Source organism: Cyanistes caeruleus, chromosome Z (assembly GCF_971803275.1).
Source record: "Cyanistes caeruleus chromosome Z, bCyaCae1.hap1.1, whole genome shotgun sequence".
NCBI lineage: Eukaryota > Metazoa > Chordata > Aves > Passeriformes > Paridae > Cyanistes > Cyanistes caeruleus.
The window spans coordinates 34,489,382-34,509,461 of record NC_141732.1 but is presented as its reverse complement, the minus strand read 5'-3'; the positions used below and the strand labels follow the sequence as shown (position 1 = coordinate 34,509,461).

The following is a 20,080-nucleotide window of genomic DNA, read 5'->3' as shown; positions in this document are numbered from 1 at the left end:
CTGTATTTTCTGCTCTGAGAATATTCTGCATCCAAATTCTAGAAATTCCTGCTAGCTTGGTCATTGCCCAGGCAGCCCTAAACACAGGGGTCCCTTCACCCTCATCTAAGAAGAATTTGGCTTCACACACCCTTCTGCACAAATCAATGCCTTCCCTGCAGATATTGATACATCTACAGCAGAAAAGTAGCATCTGGCACCTGAAGTCTGCAACAAGTGCAAGAAACTAAACACTAGGAAAACAAGAGAAAGGGGGAAAAAAAGGGTGCAGATATTGCCCTGACATTAAGAATGTGAAGCCCTCCACTGACCTCTGTGCCCTAAAGATGATTTTTGTCCCTATCAGATGGTCACTAGGTTTTTTTCACCAATGTAGAAACCTAAGCAGTAAAGAGTTAATGCATTTCTATGCCCTAAACACCAACAACCATCAGGCAGGCCAGATATAGTAGGATGTGCCTGGAAAGGGGAGCCATATGAAGGTAAGGCAGCACCATTCTGGAGCTGAACTTCCTGTTGCAGCCCATGATGACCACACAACATAAAGGACAGCTTAAGTGCAGGAATGGGGTCAAGGAGCAAGCAAGACCAATAGAGGGAGAATCAAATCCACCAAAAACCCAAAAAGCCCCCCAGCCCATTCCCAGAAAGGTCCAGAATACTGGGCTGCACATGCTCACTTGTATGAAGAGTGAGAAACCTAATCCCTGAACTGGGAAAGCTTATCTGTAAAAGGAGGGCTGAGTGTCCTCACAGTGGTAGTGAGAAAGGTTGAGGAGTCAGGACGGTATCCTGCTCCAGGGGCTTGGGCATTTCTTTATCTCCTCCTTGGGACAGCAAGGAACCAATGTTTCTCCATTTTATCTTGTCCATTTTTCCATACTCTCCCCAGCTAAGCAGGCGCCTGCAGCATCCTCGTGGTGGCTGGCAGTGAGAGCAACCTTGTATGCCCTGTTCCTCTGCGGTCCAGATGGGTGTAGCAGGACATCTTGCCCCAGAACAGCTTATCTGTTGCTTTTAGCTGGTGGAATAACAGAGCATCTTGCCCCAGAAGAACTTATATGTTTCTTGCTAATTGGTAGAAAAACATGCAAAACATGATAAGCTGTCCTATAGTGAGTTATTTTCTCACCATAGGAGTAACACTCCCAGTTGACAACAAACATCTTGCTGTGGGAGGGACATCTGGAAAAATAAGCTGGAATTTCTGACTGATGGACACCTCACCTTACAAATCATAAAATCTACATCAAATTTTCACAAAGCGGGAAGTCCCTAAAAATGTATGGGATTTTCCCCCAAAGTGCAGACAGCTGATTTGTGGTTACTCCTCTGAGGTTGAGTGAAAGGATTTGGTGTACACTAACATAATTTCAGCAGTAAATTACATCTGACTCCCAATCTATACTAATTCATTTACTAACTTTAATATAGGTGCAAGAATATTGTGTACAGTTTTATGTCATCTATTAGATGACCTGTTTGGTTTATATCATGTAGTAACTAACTGATTAAGACCTTGTTTCAGTTATCTGCTGTCTACTCAATAAATAACTCATTTTATAAATAGACCTGATCTGCCATCCTTAGAACTTGCAGACCAGAGTGATTTTAGGTGTGGGCCATCTAAATTTAAGCTGTTGCCAAAACTCTGAGTTTAAGACGGGGCTTGCCTGAAGCTACCACTTGATCTGTGACAATGGGGAGGTCATGGTCCAGATGCTGCAGCCTCTCCTGGAGGAATATACAGAACAGCTGGTTGCTGGCACTGTCAATTTCATTGTGGGCCAATGCAGTGAGGAGGCCCAGAGGCTGCTGCGCTCCCATGCTGCTGGGAAGGAGGACAACAGCCCTGAGGCCAGTTCCCACTCCACCAGCTCCACCAGCTCCCAGGGAGGGACTCCCAGCTGGCATCCAACCCCTGCCAGCAGCCCTGTAGGCTCTGACATGGAGCACCAACCCAGCACATCAGAAGCTGCCCTCTGTGCCCTCCACATCCTCCAGCCATCTGTGCTGATTGGTACAGAGCAGGTGCAGCCCCAGAAAGAGCAGGGGGAGGTGGTGGTAGCAAGTTCCTCTGCCCAGAGTGTTGCCTAATGTCAAAAGAGAAAACTCTTGCACTAGTCTTAAAATAGGAAAAACCCACAGGTCTTCATTAGAAGCTTCCAGGTGCCCCCAAGGTCATGGGCACACCTGGCACTGTATTTCTACAATTTTTGTAAGTTTAACGAAGTAGCATATCTAGCAAATATTGTCCCATTAGAAGAGCAGTTGGTTAGTTTCTCTGGGTTCCCCCCCACTGGAGTTGTTCCAGGGGCTTTCTTGTTATGTCTTCTAAGTTCTAGTGGAAAACACAGTGTCCTTGCTAGCCTAAAAAGCAAGATTAAATACCATTTCAGGAATGTGCTAGAAGGTTAGCTTACTGTTCTAAAAAGTAGAGGGAAAGAGTAGGAAAAGCACTAGAAGCTACAACCTATGCTACAAGCCATATATTAGTAGTCTACTAATCTACAAATATATGAAAAATGTATAGGAAGCAGAAATCTCTGGGTATCAAGGGCAGCAACCACCCCCCCACTGCCCCCTGTCAGGGCTAGGAACACTCTCACACTCCCACTTGGGTCCTGGCATTCCCAAGACAGGAGGGCTTCTGGCCCCAGGATTCTACCGAGCCATGAAAGCAACCCACTTCATTGCCAGTACTAGCAGGGCTCCAGCACATTTTTAGACTGGAAAAAGGAAATACATTATTTCCCTCACACAGTCTCTGTCTGCTGCTTTCTCCCCCTTCTGGTGCCTTTCCCCTTCCCCTCGTGCCCCACTGTGGTGGCATTTGCCTGTTAGGGAGGCAGGCTATTGAGGAAGTTGCAGTTGCAATGAGAGTTGCAGGCTTGTCAAGATGAAAAAAGAGGGATGGGACCACCTTACTTTGATAGGATTTATTGCTCAAGTAGCCAGATAAGATATCACTCCCAAGGTGTGAGATTTAGAGGGGAGCAACAAGTCAGCCATAGCTCAAGGAAGTCACGGTTTCTTCTTCACACAGCAATATATAACATTTTGGTTCAATAGACAGTTGACACAAAACTTGTTTCTACTTATTAACCTATCACCTTTGTTTAATTTTGCTGCACTGCATCTGTCTCCTAGCCAATAAACTGACAGGTCACCTGCTCATACACAGCTCTATTATAGCTTCTAGATCCCCAGCCTACTCTATAAGTCCCATTATTACAGCTCAAACCTCACACTATTTTACCTAATGCAATTTCTTACTTACTCAAGACATTCTTATAACTATAGGAACATAAGTTATAATTTTTCTACCTAATGTTTGTGTACCTTTATCATTTCATTAACCCAAGCTCTTTCCAAGGCTGCAGTTTGAACCCTTCAACATCTGTGGAAAATTTCATTTTTCCATTTCCCACACAGGCTGAGCTCTGGCTGGGAGCCCGAGGCAAGAGGCCATGTGCTGGTAACCATTGGCACAGGAAGGGGCACAGGGACCTGTGGCACCATCAAGGACTGGACACTGAGACACAGAAGGAGCTGAGACCCCCCCCCCCCCCCCCCCGCCCAGACACTGGTGCTGTGAGGGTATGAAAGCTCTGGGGTTCCTTTGTTCAGGGTCCCTTCTCAGAGGCACCAGCTGGAGCTGTTGTTATTTAGTTATTGCACCACAATTAAGCTGTTTGAAGGACATGGATGTCTGAGAATCTGCTATGGGAAACCTGGGGTTGAGCTGAAATCCTGGTCTGACAGTGTGAGGAGTATAGCTGTGAAGGGGCTTCATTCCCAGCTCAGGTGGTGTGAATGTGACTGCCAGAGTGCTTCCTGGATGGTCAGACAGGGAAGCTTCTTTCACAGCAGGGTTCAGGACTGGATCCAGGTGAAACCATGCTGTGAAAGACCCTGTGGGTCTTCAGAAGCAGCCAGCTGGACAGCAGCCTTATGGGGAAAGCTGCAGGGTGGGCAGCATGGCCTGGCTGGAAACTGCCTGAACCTTACCTTGCATTTGGAAATGTCAGCCAGCCCATGACTCAGATTCCTGATCCTCTCTCAGACCCTCTTCTGCACAGCAGTGGTGTGTTGAAGAATGGCTTGCTTCTCGAGGCCATAGCTCCTTAGAAGGCCTGCACAACCCTGACTTTGAGCTAGCATGAGTCCTTGGCAAAATATTGTATCAAAGAAATGAAGAAGACTAATTGTTAATAAGACAATGAAGAATAGCTGATAATTTAGGATGATAAATCAGCTAAATGTATCTTGTGAATGTATCTTATGAAGTTTGTCAGGATGTGAATTCTGCAGAATGTATCCTATATAACTGCTTAATATATCTTAATAAGTTTCACTAAAAAGTATCTTACAGAGCTCGGGTGTTATGAGCTGGACCAATAGAAATGTAGAAGTTAACACATGAAAAATAGCAATTTTCCAATCATAATAGGATATAGATGGCATGTTACCTTTTCAAAATACTATAAAAATGTAGCTAAGATTGTAATAAAGTTGGAACAAGCAGCTAACTCAAATTGGGTCATCTCTTGATTTCCAAACCAGTCTCCTACAGTGGTGTCAGAGTTGGTGAAGTCCAGCAGCACCTGGGAAAAGAGAAGCTGCAGATGAGCCCTGAGAGCAAACATGCACTCCAGAAGCAGCAGCAGCAGCGTGACTCCACTCCAGGGCAAGACTTGCATGGTCCCTCAAGCTCTGCCCTTGAGCAGTCTTGGTGGGCTCCTGCTCCAGGAGTTCCTTGCAGGCCTGGGACAAAGGCCCTCAGCCAACCCTCTCGCAAGGCAGATGCCATCCTCTGCAGCTACTGTACTCCAAAAGAGCTTGGTGCCAGCCCCTGGTGCTTCCCCAGGGGAGTTAAGCACCCTCCCCACAGCACACTGCTTGCATAGCATTGATCTGGGTGTCGACTATAAAACCTTATGCTGGCTTTTGCATGTGAGATTGTTTGTTGTTGTTGTTTAGAAGTTGTTCATTGTAGAATTGTACTGGTTGTTTTTTTTGTGTGTTCCAATTGAATGTTTGACTGTCATAAGCATTATCCCTATTTTTGTGGTCCCTTATGCATTTGTTTGTTGTTATTGATGCATTGTTTGTAAGTTTAATAATCCCTTTTAAGTTTGTGACTTTAGAGGTCTTCAAAGCAAATGCCCTCACCAGCAGCATCTTACAAAGAATTTTAACCTGTCCCAAAAGACTTGTAGCTTGACACCGTGTCAACTTGCTAATTCTAATGAGGAACTTTCCCTCCAAAACCTCAGTTACCCCAACAACAGCAAACTGTTGGAGGAGAAGATGTTACCAGCACCAATCAACAACAGCTGGCAGGACTGACAGCAACAAGCTGAGAGGACAGAGATTATAAAAGGACCTGTGAAATTGGAAAAACTGCCCTTTAACTGTGGATTAGCTGCAGCTGAGGACCCAACACTGCAGACTCTGGTCTACATCTCTTTTAGAGACTTTTTTATATAAATTTGAGTGCAGATCAGCTGCATTCACTGCAGTGCCACTGAGTTCTTGCTTTGGGACCAGAACGCCGGTTCAGCCAGAGGATTCCTCAGTCCTCAGACCCGGGACTTTTTTTATTTCTTTTCTTTTTTTTCTCCCTCACCCATTATCCCTTCCTCCCCTTTGTTGTTTTTTTTTTTTTTCCCTTAATAAACACCCTAGTTTATTTGAACCCCCAAAGTTGTGTCTTTTTCCTCACATGGGGACACAGGACTGGGCAATCCCTCCTATCTAGGGTGAGGAACAGACCTGTGATGCCCACTCTTTCACAGGCCAGAGCTCAAAGATGTCATGCAGCACCTCAACAACTCTGGAGAGAGGAGAGTTGAGCAACATTGCTTCCAGCATGGTGTCCACAGCTCTCAGGGTCTCCAAGGACTACAGAGAGTGATGGCAGTGATTCTGCTGTTCCTTCCCACCCTGGAAGACTGGTCTGAACTCTCAGGAACAGGACAGGATGTACATGCTGCCCAGGAGATAGACAAGGGCAGAGAGTCTGCTAAATATACATAAATACACAAATACCAATTTCAGTTAAAAAATTTAATTAATTGCAGATTGCTACAACCGTATTGCCTGCATCTAAGCATGCAAATATCTGTATATCTATCTAAATATCCATCTACCTCTAGCAGTTTAAATACAACAACATAATACATCTATAAATATAACTATATAGAAAGGGATCCCAGATAGTCCGTTTTCATGATCTTTCCCCCAGTAGAGCAGTTCTTCTGGAAATGTACAGCAGATGGACACCTAGGAAGCAAAGTGAACACTGAGTCAACACTGGACCTTGTTTATATCTCCCTTGGCAGCACACCTAGCAATTTGACTTCTATCAGAGACTATAAAACATGGCCTGTAAGAGCCTGAGACGAGATGTGGGACAACAGGTGGCTCTTCAAAATGCTGTTTATTGTCTAGATGATTTTATACCCATGGGTCATGGGTAACAGCCACACCTAAACCTGCCAGCTCCAGTTTATAGGCAAACCTGAAGCCCCATTAATTCTGGTTAGAATGCATTATACATTTCTCTTTGCTGAGCATCTTAATGCCTAACAACCAATCAGCATCATACACAATACCTTTACTATTACCTACAGCCTATCATAACTACTGCCATTACCATATTATGGTCATTACTATCCAACCACATGAGTTAGTATGTTACAGTTGAAGCTTAAAGTTGTTTTTCTGTTTTCTTGCAGTAGAAAATTCTTAGACATTTTTTCTACTGCTACATCAGCACATTTGTTTGCCTGTGGTATCTTCTGCTTTTCCTAAGACCTATTTCTGCTTGGTAAAAACATCTTTTTTGTTTGTGCCCAACATATCCTTTCCTCTAGCCATAAAAGCTCTGTCCAGCTTGACTTAACCTCTGCTTTCTTAGTTATCCAGTAACAACTGGCTCAGCAATTCCTCATTTAGACATCTATTATTCTTTTATATCAAAGCTTGCTTTCATCTCTATTCCGCTTTCAGGTTCTACTTTCAGAGAGCTTTCTGCCAAGCATACATATCTGTGAAACTTTCTTGCCAAACTTTCCTCTTTCCCAACAATGTCCTGAAAGGCAGGCTCTGCCTTGGGAATTTGAGGCCTGCTGTTTAAAGAATAGGGATTTTTCCAAGTTTTCAAAACTTTAAAGCTTTGAAGTACCCTGATAAAAACTGCAGCTCTAGCCCCGTAAATGGCACCCACAAGAACTTCGAACAGACATTCACATCTCATGAAAAGAACTCTAGCCTTGTTTCTTCTCTATACTGACAAATAGACCCCAGTAATTACATAAAAAGGTAAAACCTGGTAGATAGGCACTGTGAGATGCGTTATTAACTAACATTACAGGATTGAGAAACTACCCTTTGAAGTGAGTAACAGCTCATCAAACTCTACCATCAGCTCTCCTGGATCAACTACTCTGCTCTCCCCTTTCTGTTAAAGTCAGGCTCAGAGTAGCTCAGTCATCTCTAAAAACATACAGACTTTCTTCTTACAAGGGTCCTCTGGCTCAAGGGAACTGTTCCTACAGGTCATGTTGCCAAGTGAAGCTCTCTGTTCCACCACAATGTTCACAGGCTTACTTCCTGAAGACTCACACTGAACCAAAATAGTCAGGCAAGGCAAGGCAAGGCAAGGCAAGGCAAGGCAAGGCAAGGCAAGGCAAGGCAAGGCAAGGCAAGGCAAGGCAAAACCAAAGATCACTTGCTATTTTCTTGTAATAATTTTTGGGACACAGTTATAACTGTTCTTCTCCACCCTGAAAGGACAAGTAACACTAGGTTAACATGGTTTACATGGCAAGTGTTTTAAATTCAGCTGTTTGCCAAATTGAAACTCAAACTCTTACAAAGTACCTATTGATCAAAACACAAAACCAAAAAAACAGAACACAGCAAGTGAGAATACATGTCCTCACAGTCTGAACTTTGCTCTTGCTTATGACACTAGCTATGAGAAACAAGAGGAAACCCAGAGGGAGAAATCAAGGTTAGTCACCTTCCTAGTTATCACTAGACTTACACACGTATTATACTGAGACATCTCAATCAAACCACTGCACAGGTTTGTGTGGTGCAAAACTGCACGGGCAGAAATATATGAGCCATACATTTCTGGCTGTGAATCTCACCCCACATCATCCAAATAATAAGTCTAATTAATAATTTAATAATTATTAAATTATAACATGTTTCTTGCTTTTTGGAGCTGCTCTCTCCTGCTCCATATGTATTTTGTAGGCAACTATTTACTGCATGGGTCTGTTTCCATGATTATGTGGCAAAAATCTATAGGGTTAAAAAAACCTCATAAAGCTAGACAACCTAGTTAGGTTTCTGTTCCGCTGAGGAAGTAAAGGCCTGAAGTTAAGTGCCTGGAATTTACTTTAGACAGAAAGATATTCTCATTATCATCTGTTCAAGAATAAAAGTCTCTTCTGCAAACAGGCTAGCCATCAGTACCTTGAAGATGAAAGATTATTTAGAGCCTGCAACACTTCCTTCTATTAAGGAAAAGAAGGCTTTTGAAAACTGGAATGTATGAGTTTATAGAAGACAAAAGGACACTGGGTAATAGGATCATCACACTGGGTAATAGGATATGGATAATTCAAAAAAATCACACTCCCCACCTTGTACCTGCTCTTACTCAAATATTTAAAGGGCAATGTCTGTGTATATTAATAGAAAAAGACTTTTTTTGATGAAGCCATATAAAAATAGGCAAAAAAGGCTGGGTCAACACAGGAACTAAACAACCAGGGAAGTCTGGGAAGAGCCAAGAGTTAAAGAAAGCAAATTTTTAACCAAAAGAGGGAACCTATCAAACCAAAAGCATAGTAGTCCCTAAACTACTCTTCAACACAGAATAAGTTGCAAATCTTTAACCACTTTATATCCAGGACCAACAACACCCTTCTTACCACATACATACATAACTCATGAGGACTCAAACCCAAAACACCTGTTCCCCAACAACTCCTTGATCCACACACTTAACCCCTCTATCACTAAGAAAGAAATCTGGGCCCTAATTGCCAAAGCCCTCAGAAATGGAAAATATATACTTCTCAAAACACTGTTCAAAAGCTGTCAAAACTTAAAAAGTTCAAAGTGCAGGCAAGAAAATTCACTTAGTGGGCACTAAGGAAAGAGTTCTGCCACCACTGTGTGCACTGGCACAAGGATGTGCTCCTCTGTACCCAGCACTAAACAGAACGGCCCAGTCCGGGCTGGAGCTTTGTAGGGGATTTATCAGAATATACATCTATTTGGAAAGATGCCCAAGAGGAGGATGACTAATTGCTGCAACACAGAGGGCAACAGTGGCAAGTTTGCACCAGCCAAGGGTTTACCACCTAGAAACTTAATTGAAGGCATCAAAATACTGAGGGGGCAGTAAAACAGTAGCTTCAACACACACATTTCAAGTGCCTACATTTTAGGCAGGTCTCATGAAGCAGCAAGAGATGCAGCCAACCTCTTTCTTTTCCTTTGTGTTCAAAAGCAAAAGGAGAGACTGCATTTGGTGTTGTAACAGAATGACCTCTCTCATGGCCCTCTCTGCACGAGACTTACGGTTTTCTACACAAGGACCAGCCACAGGTAGAGGACACTTACAGCTTGTTAAGTGCCATAAAGTAAGAACCTGTGAAGATGCTTTGTACCAACCAAATGTTCACAAATTGTGAACATAGAAAACATAAAACATATTCCATAAAACAATTCCATAGAAAACATTAAACAGGTTACTCCATCTAACCACTTCTCTGAATTTTCAACAAAAATGTTTGCCTTCAGTGGCAATTCTCAAAATACTCTTTAGGATCAAAGACATAACCTAAAACGCTTCCACTTCATCTACATGAATGAATCTACTTATGTGCATTTTTCTCTGAAAATGAGCACCGAATTTGGCCAACACAAGCAATGGTGTCGTGCACCGGAATGCGGGATAGTTTTGATTCGCTTGTCTTTTTTAAATTTTGCTTTAATAAGCAAGCACTGAACTAAAGATGCTTTTACTTCTCGGGCATGTGACGCCACTGAAGAGGTCTCAGTGCACACCCCAGCATCGCCATCAAATAGGGCCGCCTCCAAAAAGGCAGATAGTTCAGGGTTTGACAAAGGAACGCCTGACACACAACCTCGATGCCGGCCGGGCCGGGGCTGACGGCGGCGGGTGCGGCCCCTCCCCCGCCCGCAGTCGGCGACAGTCGCGACACACGCGGGCGCGCGCCCCCGCCCGCCCAACGGCCGAGCGCCAACGGCCGCGGCGCGAGGGCTGCGCTGGCCCCGCCCCCCGGCGCGAGCCCGGGCCCAGCGGGGGGCGCTGTGCTCCGCCGTCCCTCAGGTACTCGGCGCCACCCTACAGTGAACCTCGGGAACATCGATGAGGTCACCAGTCACGGAAAATTTAGAACTGAGGAATCCTTCAGGCTCGAAGTCAGCTCACAAGATCTCTCCTTCAGCCTTCTGTTCAAAGCAGTTATTCGTCGGGTCAGACCAGGTTGCCTGGGGCTTTACCAATTAAAGGATGCAAATCCTCTCTGGGCCCTCACTTCACCACATTGTCTTAAGCTTTTCCTTATCTCCAGCACAAGCCTCTCCAGCTTCAGCTGATGCCACTTTCTCTTTTCTCCTGCCAGGCACCTCTGTGAAGAGCTTGGCCTCAGCCCCTTGATCCCAGCCCATAGCCTCAAGGTGCTTCCAAATGCCTTACAGCTGACTCTGCTCCAGAGTGAACCTGTCCTGGACCCACAGCCTCACCTATCAGAGTCAGTGCTCCAGCCCCACTCTTATGGTGGTCTTCCCTGAGTTTGTGAGAAAAAAATATTTTGCCAGTTTCCATCCTGACTTGTGGATCAGGACCTGGATCAGGTCCTGTGGATCAGGACTGTTTGTGGTCTGACATATGCCAAGCAGAAGTGATAATCCCTTTTTTAGCTTGCTGAATTTGATGGGATTCCTTTTAGCTCATTCCATCCCCCAGTTCTGGTGCCTGTGGATGATAGCCCTGCTCCTGTACATATTGACAACCTCTTCTTCCTCCTCCTCCTCCTCCTCCTCCTCCTCCTCCTCCTCCTCCTCCTCCTCCTCTTTCCTAGTTTATCATCATCTGCCAGCATCACAATGGGTCTCCTTTGTCTTGCCCATTGCCCACAGGTAAAACAAGAAACATCCCAGGTTAGATCCCTGCTGGATTGCACTTGTTGCTTGATATTTCCTTCATTGTTTTGCTGTCGGGAATCATTCTTGGCATATGCATTTCTGCTGCATCTGGTAAAACAACGCTTTTCCTCACCCTGCAGGAAATGGTAAAGTTTAAATAATTGCATTTGTACTTATAACAAGGTTTTTGGTTTACAGTTGGACTTGATCTTAAGGGTCTTTTCCAATGCAAATAATTCAATACTGCCATAACCTGGACTGAGGAATTATCATGTGCTTCATTCAGGGTGACGAGCAGCTCTTGCCTTTGTGCCATGTTATAAAGCATGCACACACAAGTCTTTGTCTACTGCACATTGTTTTAGCATGTGTTTGACAGCAAATATTTGAATGCTCACTCCAATGACTTTTCTGCTGTAGGCTGCAGCTTTGGTAGCCCTCTTTGTATCTAAATGTCTTAGCAGATGGGTATTGGATTTAACTGACTTTCTTGTGTTTGTGCCAGGATGAATATCCACATCTGGCAACACTGAGTTGGTATCTGTTGTTTAGACATTCACACGTAAGAAAAAGGGCAAGCTGAGAGAGCTTGTGTTACATGTGAAATTGCATGTGATAAAGAAAATTAAGAGACATTTACTAATTAACAAAAAAGCAAAGGAATATTTCACTAGACTCAGCTAGAATAGCACTGGAGAAGACAGAGGACATATTTATTTGAACTTTTTATTTTGTAATACTTTGTACCACTTTTACATATGTAAGACAGAAGGATAGTACCAGTAAGTAAAGCTGTTAATAGAGGAAAATGTCCCTTTTAACTCCTTATTACAGATGAACTAGTTGTAATCAGTTTTCTCAGGGAACATGCTACTGACATTCTGCAAAGCATGATATTTGATTACAATTTACTTCTAGTGAATAAGGAATGCTAATCTAGCAATCCTAGACAGAGCTGTGTCAGAACTTTTTTTTTTTGTATGGCTTACAGATATTTTCTCCCCAGTATTTTCTGACTTTCTTTTCCTTCCTTACACTACTAAATAAATAAAATGTGGTTTAAATTTGGTCTTCCAGCCATTTCTGACAAAATACATATATACACTGAGGATATGAAAGCCTGGAGGATAAATTTTATATCTTCTGCTGGTTTGGTGGGGCAGGTGGTGAGTGGTATCTCAATCTATTTGTGTTAACCACTTCCAACATGTTGATTACCAACAGCAGCAAGTCCTTTTGTGTGTAGAAACAGATACTACAAGGCTCAAAGCCAAACTGCTGATGCTTTTTTAGCATCACCAGTGATTCTGCTTTATTTTATCAGAGACTCTGATTATTTACAGGCATCAAAGGTCAGATGCAAAATGTGTATACTTCTGTTTTGATTATCGCAATTCAAAAGACAATGGAAGTGGCAAGATCACTAAAAAAGTTCTGCCTTCACAGAATCATTTGCAGTTATTTCCAGCCTGGACAATATCCCTGTGCATGTGGGGGTGCATGCCCAAAAACTCCAGGGAAACATTCTCTTCTCACTTACTTGGAGCAAGGATTTTTTTCCCATTCCTCTTACATTTCTACAGAGCCATGAAATGCAAGGACTTTTGACCCTGTTTTGATACTAATAATCCATTTTATACACTGAACTTCCTAAATCATTGCTTCAATGCACCTCTGTCACATGCTATTGACTTTAATACTACCATCACTGTTCTTCCAAGTGATGAATCTTCTTTCACAAGGCTGGGAAGACAAAATTCCATTTCAGAGTCTCCAACAGGGAGTCAATTTATCATTACTTCAGTAAGCATTCTTAGCTGCCTAGGGCATCAATTCTCTCTCTTGGTCCTCCATATCAATACCCATATCATGGGGCCCTTCCTGAAATACTTCTTATTTGATAAAATACTGCTAATTTTTATTCATGATGATGGGCAACTGTGATGTTATTGTCCAATTTTATGCTCTTTCCTTTCAGCCACTGGATCCTGTCAATTACATATACAACTAATGTATGTATTTATTTTCTTTACATTTCTAATGGACAAGCATTCTAGGGTTACTAAAAAATTGTATTAAATACAGTAGTATATAGTATGTAGTTTGAAACTTAACAAAAAGTATCTTTTGTGTCTGTCCATCTATCTGCCTGTCCAGCTATCTACCTACCTACCTACCCACCTACTCACCTACCTTTGACTCTGTAAGTTTGAGAACAGCTTTTGTAGTAATCATCTCCCTTTACACTAATTTTCAGATATAAACCCAAGGATGCATTCACTGAAAAAGACCTGTTGAGCACTAATTCATACTGCCCACCTGGTCCAGTTGAATTGTGAGCTGAAAAAAATTCTGCAGCCTAAAAAGGGAGAAGATTGAAGAGCAAGAGACCCATTTTGTTGTGGGGTTTCCTTTATCAGAGAAGGTATATTTTTTATTTGTTCTTATTGTTCTAATTCTCTACTTCTAATGAAAGTGGAGAACAAAGGAAGTGGAAGAAATACACCAAAAGACCCATCTTTCTAATGTGGAAATGAGTTTAGAATGTTTTTGCAAAGATCTCTGCGAAAGGAGCCGGGTTGTGGATCTGACTCTATAGTTGAATATCTGTTCCTTCAGGTCATTATTTTTGTGGGGTTTGACCTGGTCTCCCACCTCAAAGGGACTCTATTGCTTCCACAATGCTTGTACATCTTTTAACTACTTCATTCCAGAAACAATGCTGGCCTCATAAGAGTGCTGAAATACTTGGTAGGAAAAGGGAAAAATGAAACTGGGTGTGGGTCAGATCCATAAGCACAAATCCTGCCCAAAATAAGGAAACCAAATCCACCTAAAAATTCACAGGAATATCCAAAGAAATGCAGTGATGAACTGATATTTAAACTGGAGACATGGCCAAGGCCTTGGTGACTAGCATTTAACTGTGGTGGTGAGCCAAAGACATGGGTGAGAAGAGAGAGTGTAACATGGAGCTGCAGTAGCCTTGGATGTATGTGTAGAGGCACGAGGAAATGTAGGGATGGGTATCTCATTGTAACATCACTGGGTGGGAGGATGGCATCATCAGGAGATGGACTGTAACCTAGCATCCCTCACTGCTTATTTTCAGGGGCCAGACATCCATTTGACTGTGACATCACTGTGTGGTGGAAAAAAACATCACCAAAAGATGGACTGTGATATCACATCCTTCACTGGTTATGTGTGTGCCTGCGGAGCCTTGCTGGGCCAGCTTAGCTCAAGCCTGGACTTCTGCTGAGTGTGCCTGCAAGTGGGAGCTCCTTCTATAGCTCTCAGTTCTCCCCAGCCTGCTTCAGCAAGACATGGCCACAAGGGCAGACTGGAGCTGCCCCATCTGCCACAGCAGTCAGAGTGATGTGGCATCTGCTGTGCCCTGTAATGACCGGTTCTGCCTGGGCTGCATCCTGCGGTGGGCAAACACAAATCCAGTGTGCCCAGTCTGCAGCAGACGTATGGAGACTGTCAGGTTTTCTGAGCGGAACAAACGGGACTATCTACAGTTTGCCATCACAGCCTCAGAAGCGTTGGCAGAGGACAGCAGCCAGGCAGGGAATGCTCCATTCTACCTGGCCCGAAAGAGACTCCATCACCCCAGGGTGTCCCCTCCACCTTCTCCACAAAGGATGCTGTCTCCAGATGAGCAGGGGACTGTAGAGCCAGTGTTCATGGGTGGCCTATTGCCTGAGGTCTGGGCAGAACTTTTCCAAAGGCAACAGCAACTGCTGGACCCTGTGCTTCCCTGGCTGCGCTGGAGGCTGGAAGCAGTCTATCACGATCAGTGGTGGCGAGCAGAGGCTGCAGAGAGCTCCATCCTGCATGGCCTCTGTGTCTGTGGTCCAAATGCAGAGATCTTAATTGAGCTGCTGGAACCTCTCCTCAATGGGCACACAGCATCGCTGGTTTATGGCATCATGAATGTCATTGCAGGCCAGTGCAGTGACAAAGCCCAGAGGCTGCTGTGCTTCCATCATGCCAGTACCAACTCCAGTAGCTCCAGCTACACTAGATCCCGGGAAGTGACTCCTACCAGTGGAACCACAGGCTCTGAGGTGGAGGAGGAAGCCAGTACATCAGAAACTGGTCTCCAACAGAGTCCCAGCCACCCCCCAACTATGCCCACCTCCTCAGAGCAGGACCAGCCCCAGGAAGAGCAGGAGCAGACGGTGGTGGCAGCAGGTCCATCTGCTCAGGGCTGCAGCCCCTCTCCTCCTGACCAGGCCAGGGACCACTCTTCTAGGCAGCCTCGGCATGCTCGGAAGAAGAGAGCCCGCCGCGCCCATGATTCTCCCTGCCCAAAGAAGAGGCCACCCCGGCAGCAGCACTAGCAGACCTCCAGGAACTATTCAACCAAGAAAAAGGAAATAAATTGTCATTTCCCTGACAAAGTCTCTGAGTGCTGCCTTCTCCCCCTTCTGGTGCCTTTCTCTGGCCCCCATACTCCACCATCAGCCAAGAGTGCCCGGGACTCCAAGGTCATTTCAGCAGTGCCTTCTCACACAGGAAATGATGCTGCAGCTGTGATGATTGAAAAACTTTCAAACAAGCACTGGGGTGATGCTACCAGAAGTATCAGGAGTGAAAGGCTGACCAGGCATTTATCACATGAGAAGAGGAAAACTCTGATAGTGCCTAACACAATTTCTGCCTAAAACATTAGTGCCAAATGTACAGTTTGATGATGTCAGATACACTCAGAGGACAGGTACAGCCTGAAGGTACCAATAACAGTTCATTCAATCAGTGGGAGACAAAAGACCTACACATTAATGTAGAATGTACTCTAATCTATATTAACGTAGAGCGCTACAAAAAGAGGGCAGGAGGAAAAGGAAATATGTATCAAACTGGGGAGTGGAAGAGGAGGTAATACCAGAAGCACTATTCATAAGAACACAAATTATACATTTTGCAGGTATGTTTCAAAAACTAAATAAACAACAAAACCAAAACCAGCCAGTCAACCAAGAAAACCCCAAAACCCATCAAAAAATGTAAGTGTTGTTCTTTAAAGCTTTGGAGGCTGTTTCTGGACACAGTAAGTTTATATTTTGGGTGATCTGTTTGTTGGAGACCAGAAAGAAGTTACTACAGGCAGTTGAAGGAGGAAGGAGAAGTAATAACATTTAGCACATTGCCTTTTTGTTTCTTGTGTCTGTACAGTCTCTAGGACAGTTCATTCTGACTACAGAAAAGGTTGGATGATGGAACACAGTGGGAAAGTTGTAGATTTGCCACCTGCTTGCAACAAGCAGCAAGCTCAGTGACTGAACAGGCAGTTGCTGTCCTGCTGCATGTTCCTGGCAAGAGCCTGTGCTGATTTCTCAGACCAACTATGTGCTGTTCACCCCATGAACATCCTGTGAGATGCATTCTGAGCATGACTCAGACCACAAGAACCTGGGTGGCAAAAAATTCTCTCAGGAGGAGGGAGAGGTGCCCAGCTGGCCTACCAGCAGACATTCATCCAGGGAAAGTCCTGCTGAACAACCTGGTGGTCTTCAATGATGGAGTGGCTACACTAGTGTATAGGGATACAGAATACATGAGGATAGCTGAGAGATGTTATAAAAGGTGTTTTATTGAATAATCAGTCTCATGGAAGGGTGAGACATTTAAGATGCTACATTCAGTGCCACCACATCAGAAGCCATCTAAATTCTAGTTACAATATCTTTTATAAAATTCTTAGCTAATCAAACAAAGCTCACCAGCATCTTCATAAACCAATCATTAATTGCTTCATCTCACACGATTCTACCGTAATGCATTTTTTCTCATCCAATCATATAACACTACATATAACACTAATATATATCACATACATATATGTACATATATACATAAATATATACACATATATACATATAACACCAATCATATAACAATACAGAAACTTACATTGAGCTTTCTATTAACTCTATAACAGATTTTATTGTTAAACTTTAAAATTTCCTACCGTCTTGCATAACGTATTTATTCCCTTACACGAGGCGTATTTCTGCTTGCTTAAAACACATTCCTGCTTTATGTCGTACTTCATGTCTGTGCAACTTTATTGTTCTAAATCTCCAAGCCTTTTCCAAGGTCTCAGGTCAAACTTTGTATCTGTCTCTACCTCTGAGCCTGGATGCTCAAGGCCTTGAGAGCTTGCTGTGCCTGCATTTCCCACACCAGCGGACAAGGGAAAGGCTACAGACGTCATCTTCTGGAGTTCTGTAAGGACTTTGGCACTATTCCCCACAACATCTTCTGCTCTAAATTGGGAGAGAGGTGGCTTTGATAGAACTGTTCAGTGGAATTGGAATTGGTTGGACGGGCATATCCAAATGGTAGTAGTCCATGGCTTGCTGAACCTATGGGCATCAGTGAAAAGTGGTGTTCCTCAGGGGCCCATATTGGAACCAGTGCGATCTTCATCAAGGACAGAAGACAGAGGGATCTTGGGCACCCTCAGTCAATTCGTGGGTGACACCGTGCTGAGCGGGTGACATGCCTGAGGAATGAGGTGCCATCCAGAGGGACCTGGACAAGCTCAAAAAGGGGGCCCATGGGAACCTCATCACCTTCAACAAAGCTGGGATTACAGCCCAGAAAGCCTGTGTCCTGGGCTGCATCACACATCTGCAGTGTGGGCAGCAGGTCAATGGGGCTGCATCTTCACTCTGCTCTGGTGAGACCCCATCCAGAACACTGCCTACAGCACTGAGCCCCCAGCATAGGAAGGACACGGACCTGTTAGAGCAAGTGCCAAGGAGGCCACCAAGATGGTCAGAGGGATGGAACACCTGTGCTGTGAGGGACAGGTGAGAGAACTGGGCTTGTTAAGTCTGGCAAAGATAAGACTCTGGGAGACCTTACAGCTCTTTCCAGTATCCCTGAAATCCCAAAGCACTCTATGATTCTATGATTTCAGGTGAACCAAATAGCTTTCTTCATACTGGCAACTGGTGCTATTTATTGCATGTTTCACCCTCCAAATCAGCAGTTCTTCAAGAAACATAAAAAATACCTTCCTCTTTCAAAATCTCTCAAGATATTATAAAGCTCCATGTTTTCAAGTACTTTCTTGACGAGAATAGTAAACCACTGGTCTTGTGCAAAACAAGATGAGAACTTACATGATCACCTGTTGTGGAGTACAAGGCATAAGAATGTTTTATCTCAAACATTCTGTTCCAACAGAAATTTGTGACTGGAAAAGAGGGTGCTGTGGAGATGGGAAAGCGCTGAGCTTTTAAGCCAACTTATTTTTCTGCCTTGAGACTTGTGCTCAGTGCTGATAGGTGAACTCCCACTCCTGACTCCCTTCCTGGACAGCACCAAGAAGGGCTGACTGCACATGTCCAGAACAGCGGCAAAATCTGTTCCACAGAAGAGGTGTACACCAGTAAAACTATACAAGAAAACAGATCGGTCTCTTTTAGTCTCTTGTGCTCTCTTTGTTCACCACATTCCCAAGTAACAGTTTCTTGACATGATCTCATGTTTTCAGCCTGAGAAGAATTTATAAGGAACATCACAAACCCTATCAGGTCAATTGCGACACAACGGACCAGGAAAAGAGGGTGGGAGTTCTAAAGCCTTGCATGAACTCTTGCATGCACTGTGAGTGAGACTGCATTGGAAAACTGATCCAAATGGTGAGAAGCTGCAGCACTGTGTTGAAATGCATTTGGAGAATAATTGCTTCCAACAACCAGTGTAATACCATCTATTTGACAGCTTGTCATTCTGCTCCATTTACTTCAGAGCTAACATCAGGAAGAGACAGGACTGAAAACATGACCTCAACATTGCTGCATCCCCAAGCCATTCAGAGACCTTCTCAAATGTTCACTACAGAACAAAGCGGGACACGGGCCTCCAAAGGATAGGATTGATGGAAACATGGAAAGCCAAGCAACACACCCACTGCATACACAGACATGCTGCTGCTGCACTGCTGTGGCATTTCCAGGGAGCTTTGCCCACCTGAGGTGCACCTCAGGGAGCTTCCCTGGCTACAGCCATGCAGCATAGCTGCCTGCTATGGATGTGAAGAAAGGAAGGGAAGAAAATTGCAGCACGCTGTGGGACAAGTTACAAAATGCTAGCTAGTGGGCCCAAATGGGCTGGTCCCAGAAAAACTGGAAGTGCTGAGGCAGAGACCAAATAGATCAGGTGCTGGACAGGCTACAGGAAGGCAGCCTTAGGAAATGTCGCGGAGGTGGCCGGAGCGCCGCGACTTCCCTGGAGAAGCTGTCCTGAAAAGGACTGGCCAGAAGCGCGGGTGCGTCTTCAGCCCAGCGAGTGATTTCAGCCCAGCTCTGCGGCAGCGTGCAGGCAACACGGAAGAAGGGACGGGAAATCTGTTTGGTGTTCCGCTCCGGATTTGTGTTTATTCAGGCAGAGCCAGTAGCGAAGGGAGCCGGTGGCAGCTACTCCTCCGAACAGAGGAAAACTCGGGGTATTTAGAGGGGAGGAGAGGGGCGCGGGGAGACCGGGATACATGTATCGGGGTGGGACGGCAGGGGGGGAACACCAATGGAGTGTAACAGTTTAACAGAACTAACTCAAAGATCCCTGGGAGTGATACTTCTTCTCTCTCTGACTGCAAGATGCCTTGCCTCCAGGGGAGAGCCAGGATCGCCGAGCCAGCAGGTTCCCCGGCCCCCACAAGGAAAACAAAAAAACCACCACCGTCCCAAAGTCTGGAAGCTTCATCCCTCTGCCTCTCGCTTTTAAACCACTTTTTTCTCTATTTCTCATGTTGTGGTTTAACCCCAGGCAGCAAGCAGGCTCCACACACAGCCATTCTTGCTCACTGTTCCACCAGGGGGATGGACTGGGCAGAGAATTGGAAGGGTAAAAG

General features: G+C 44.6%; 1 protein-coding gene across 17 annotated transcripts; it reads left to right on the top strand.

The window, feature by feature from the left end:
* Positions 1-6,284: 6,284 nt before the first annotated feature.
* LOC111941728 (uncharacterized) lies at positions 6,285-15,614 on the top strand. 17 transcript variants are annotated; one of them, XM_086866842.1, is made up of 6 exons: positions 10,286-10,543; positions 10,683-10,811; positions 11,200-11,351; positions 13,184-13,217; positions 13,463-13,630; positions 14,318-15,614. In XM_086866842.1, exon 6 carries the CDS (start codon positions 14,532-14,534, stop codon positions 15,552-15,554), a length of 1,023 nt encoding a protein of 340 aa, XP_086722968.1. In that variant the 5' UTR covers positions 10,286-10,543; positions 10,683-10,811; positions 11,200-11,351; positions 13,184-13,217; positions 13,463-13,630; positions 14,318-14,531; the 3' UTR covers positions 15,555-15,614. The 17 variants fall into 17 exon arrangements, 15 of the variants coding, with proteins under 15 accessions (XP_086722977.1, XP_086722963.1, XP_086722964.1 ...); XR_015280053.1 differs by lacking the exon at positions 10,683-10,811 and having other exon boundaries at positions 6,285-10,479; XR_015280052.1 differs by lacking the exon at positions 10,683-10,811 and having other exon boundaries at positions 6,285-10,533.
* The last annotated feature ends 4,466 nt before the right edge of the window (positions 15,615-20,080 follow it).

Coding starts and splice junctions, on each gene's coding strand:
- LOC111941728 (XM_086866851.1), top strand. CDS start 14,532: ATGGCCACAAGGGCAGACTGGAGCTGCCCCATCTGCCACAGCAGTCAG.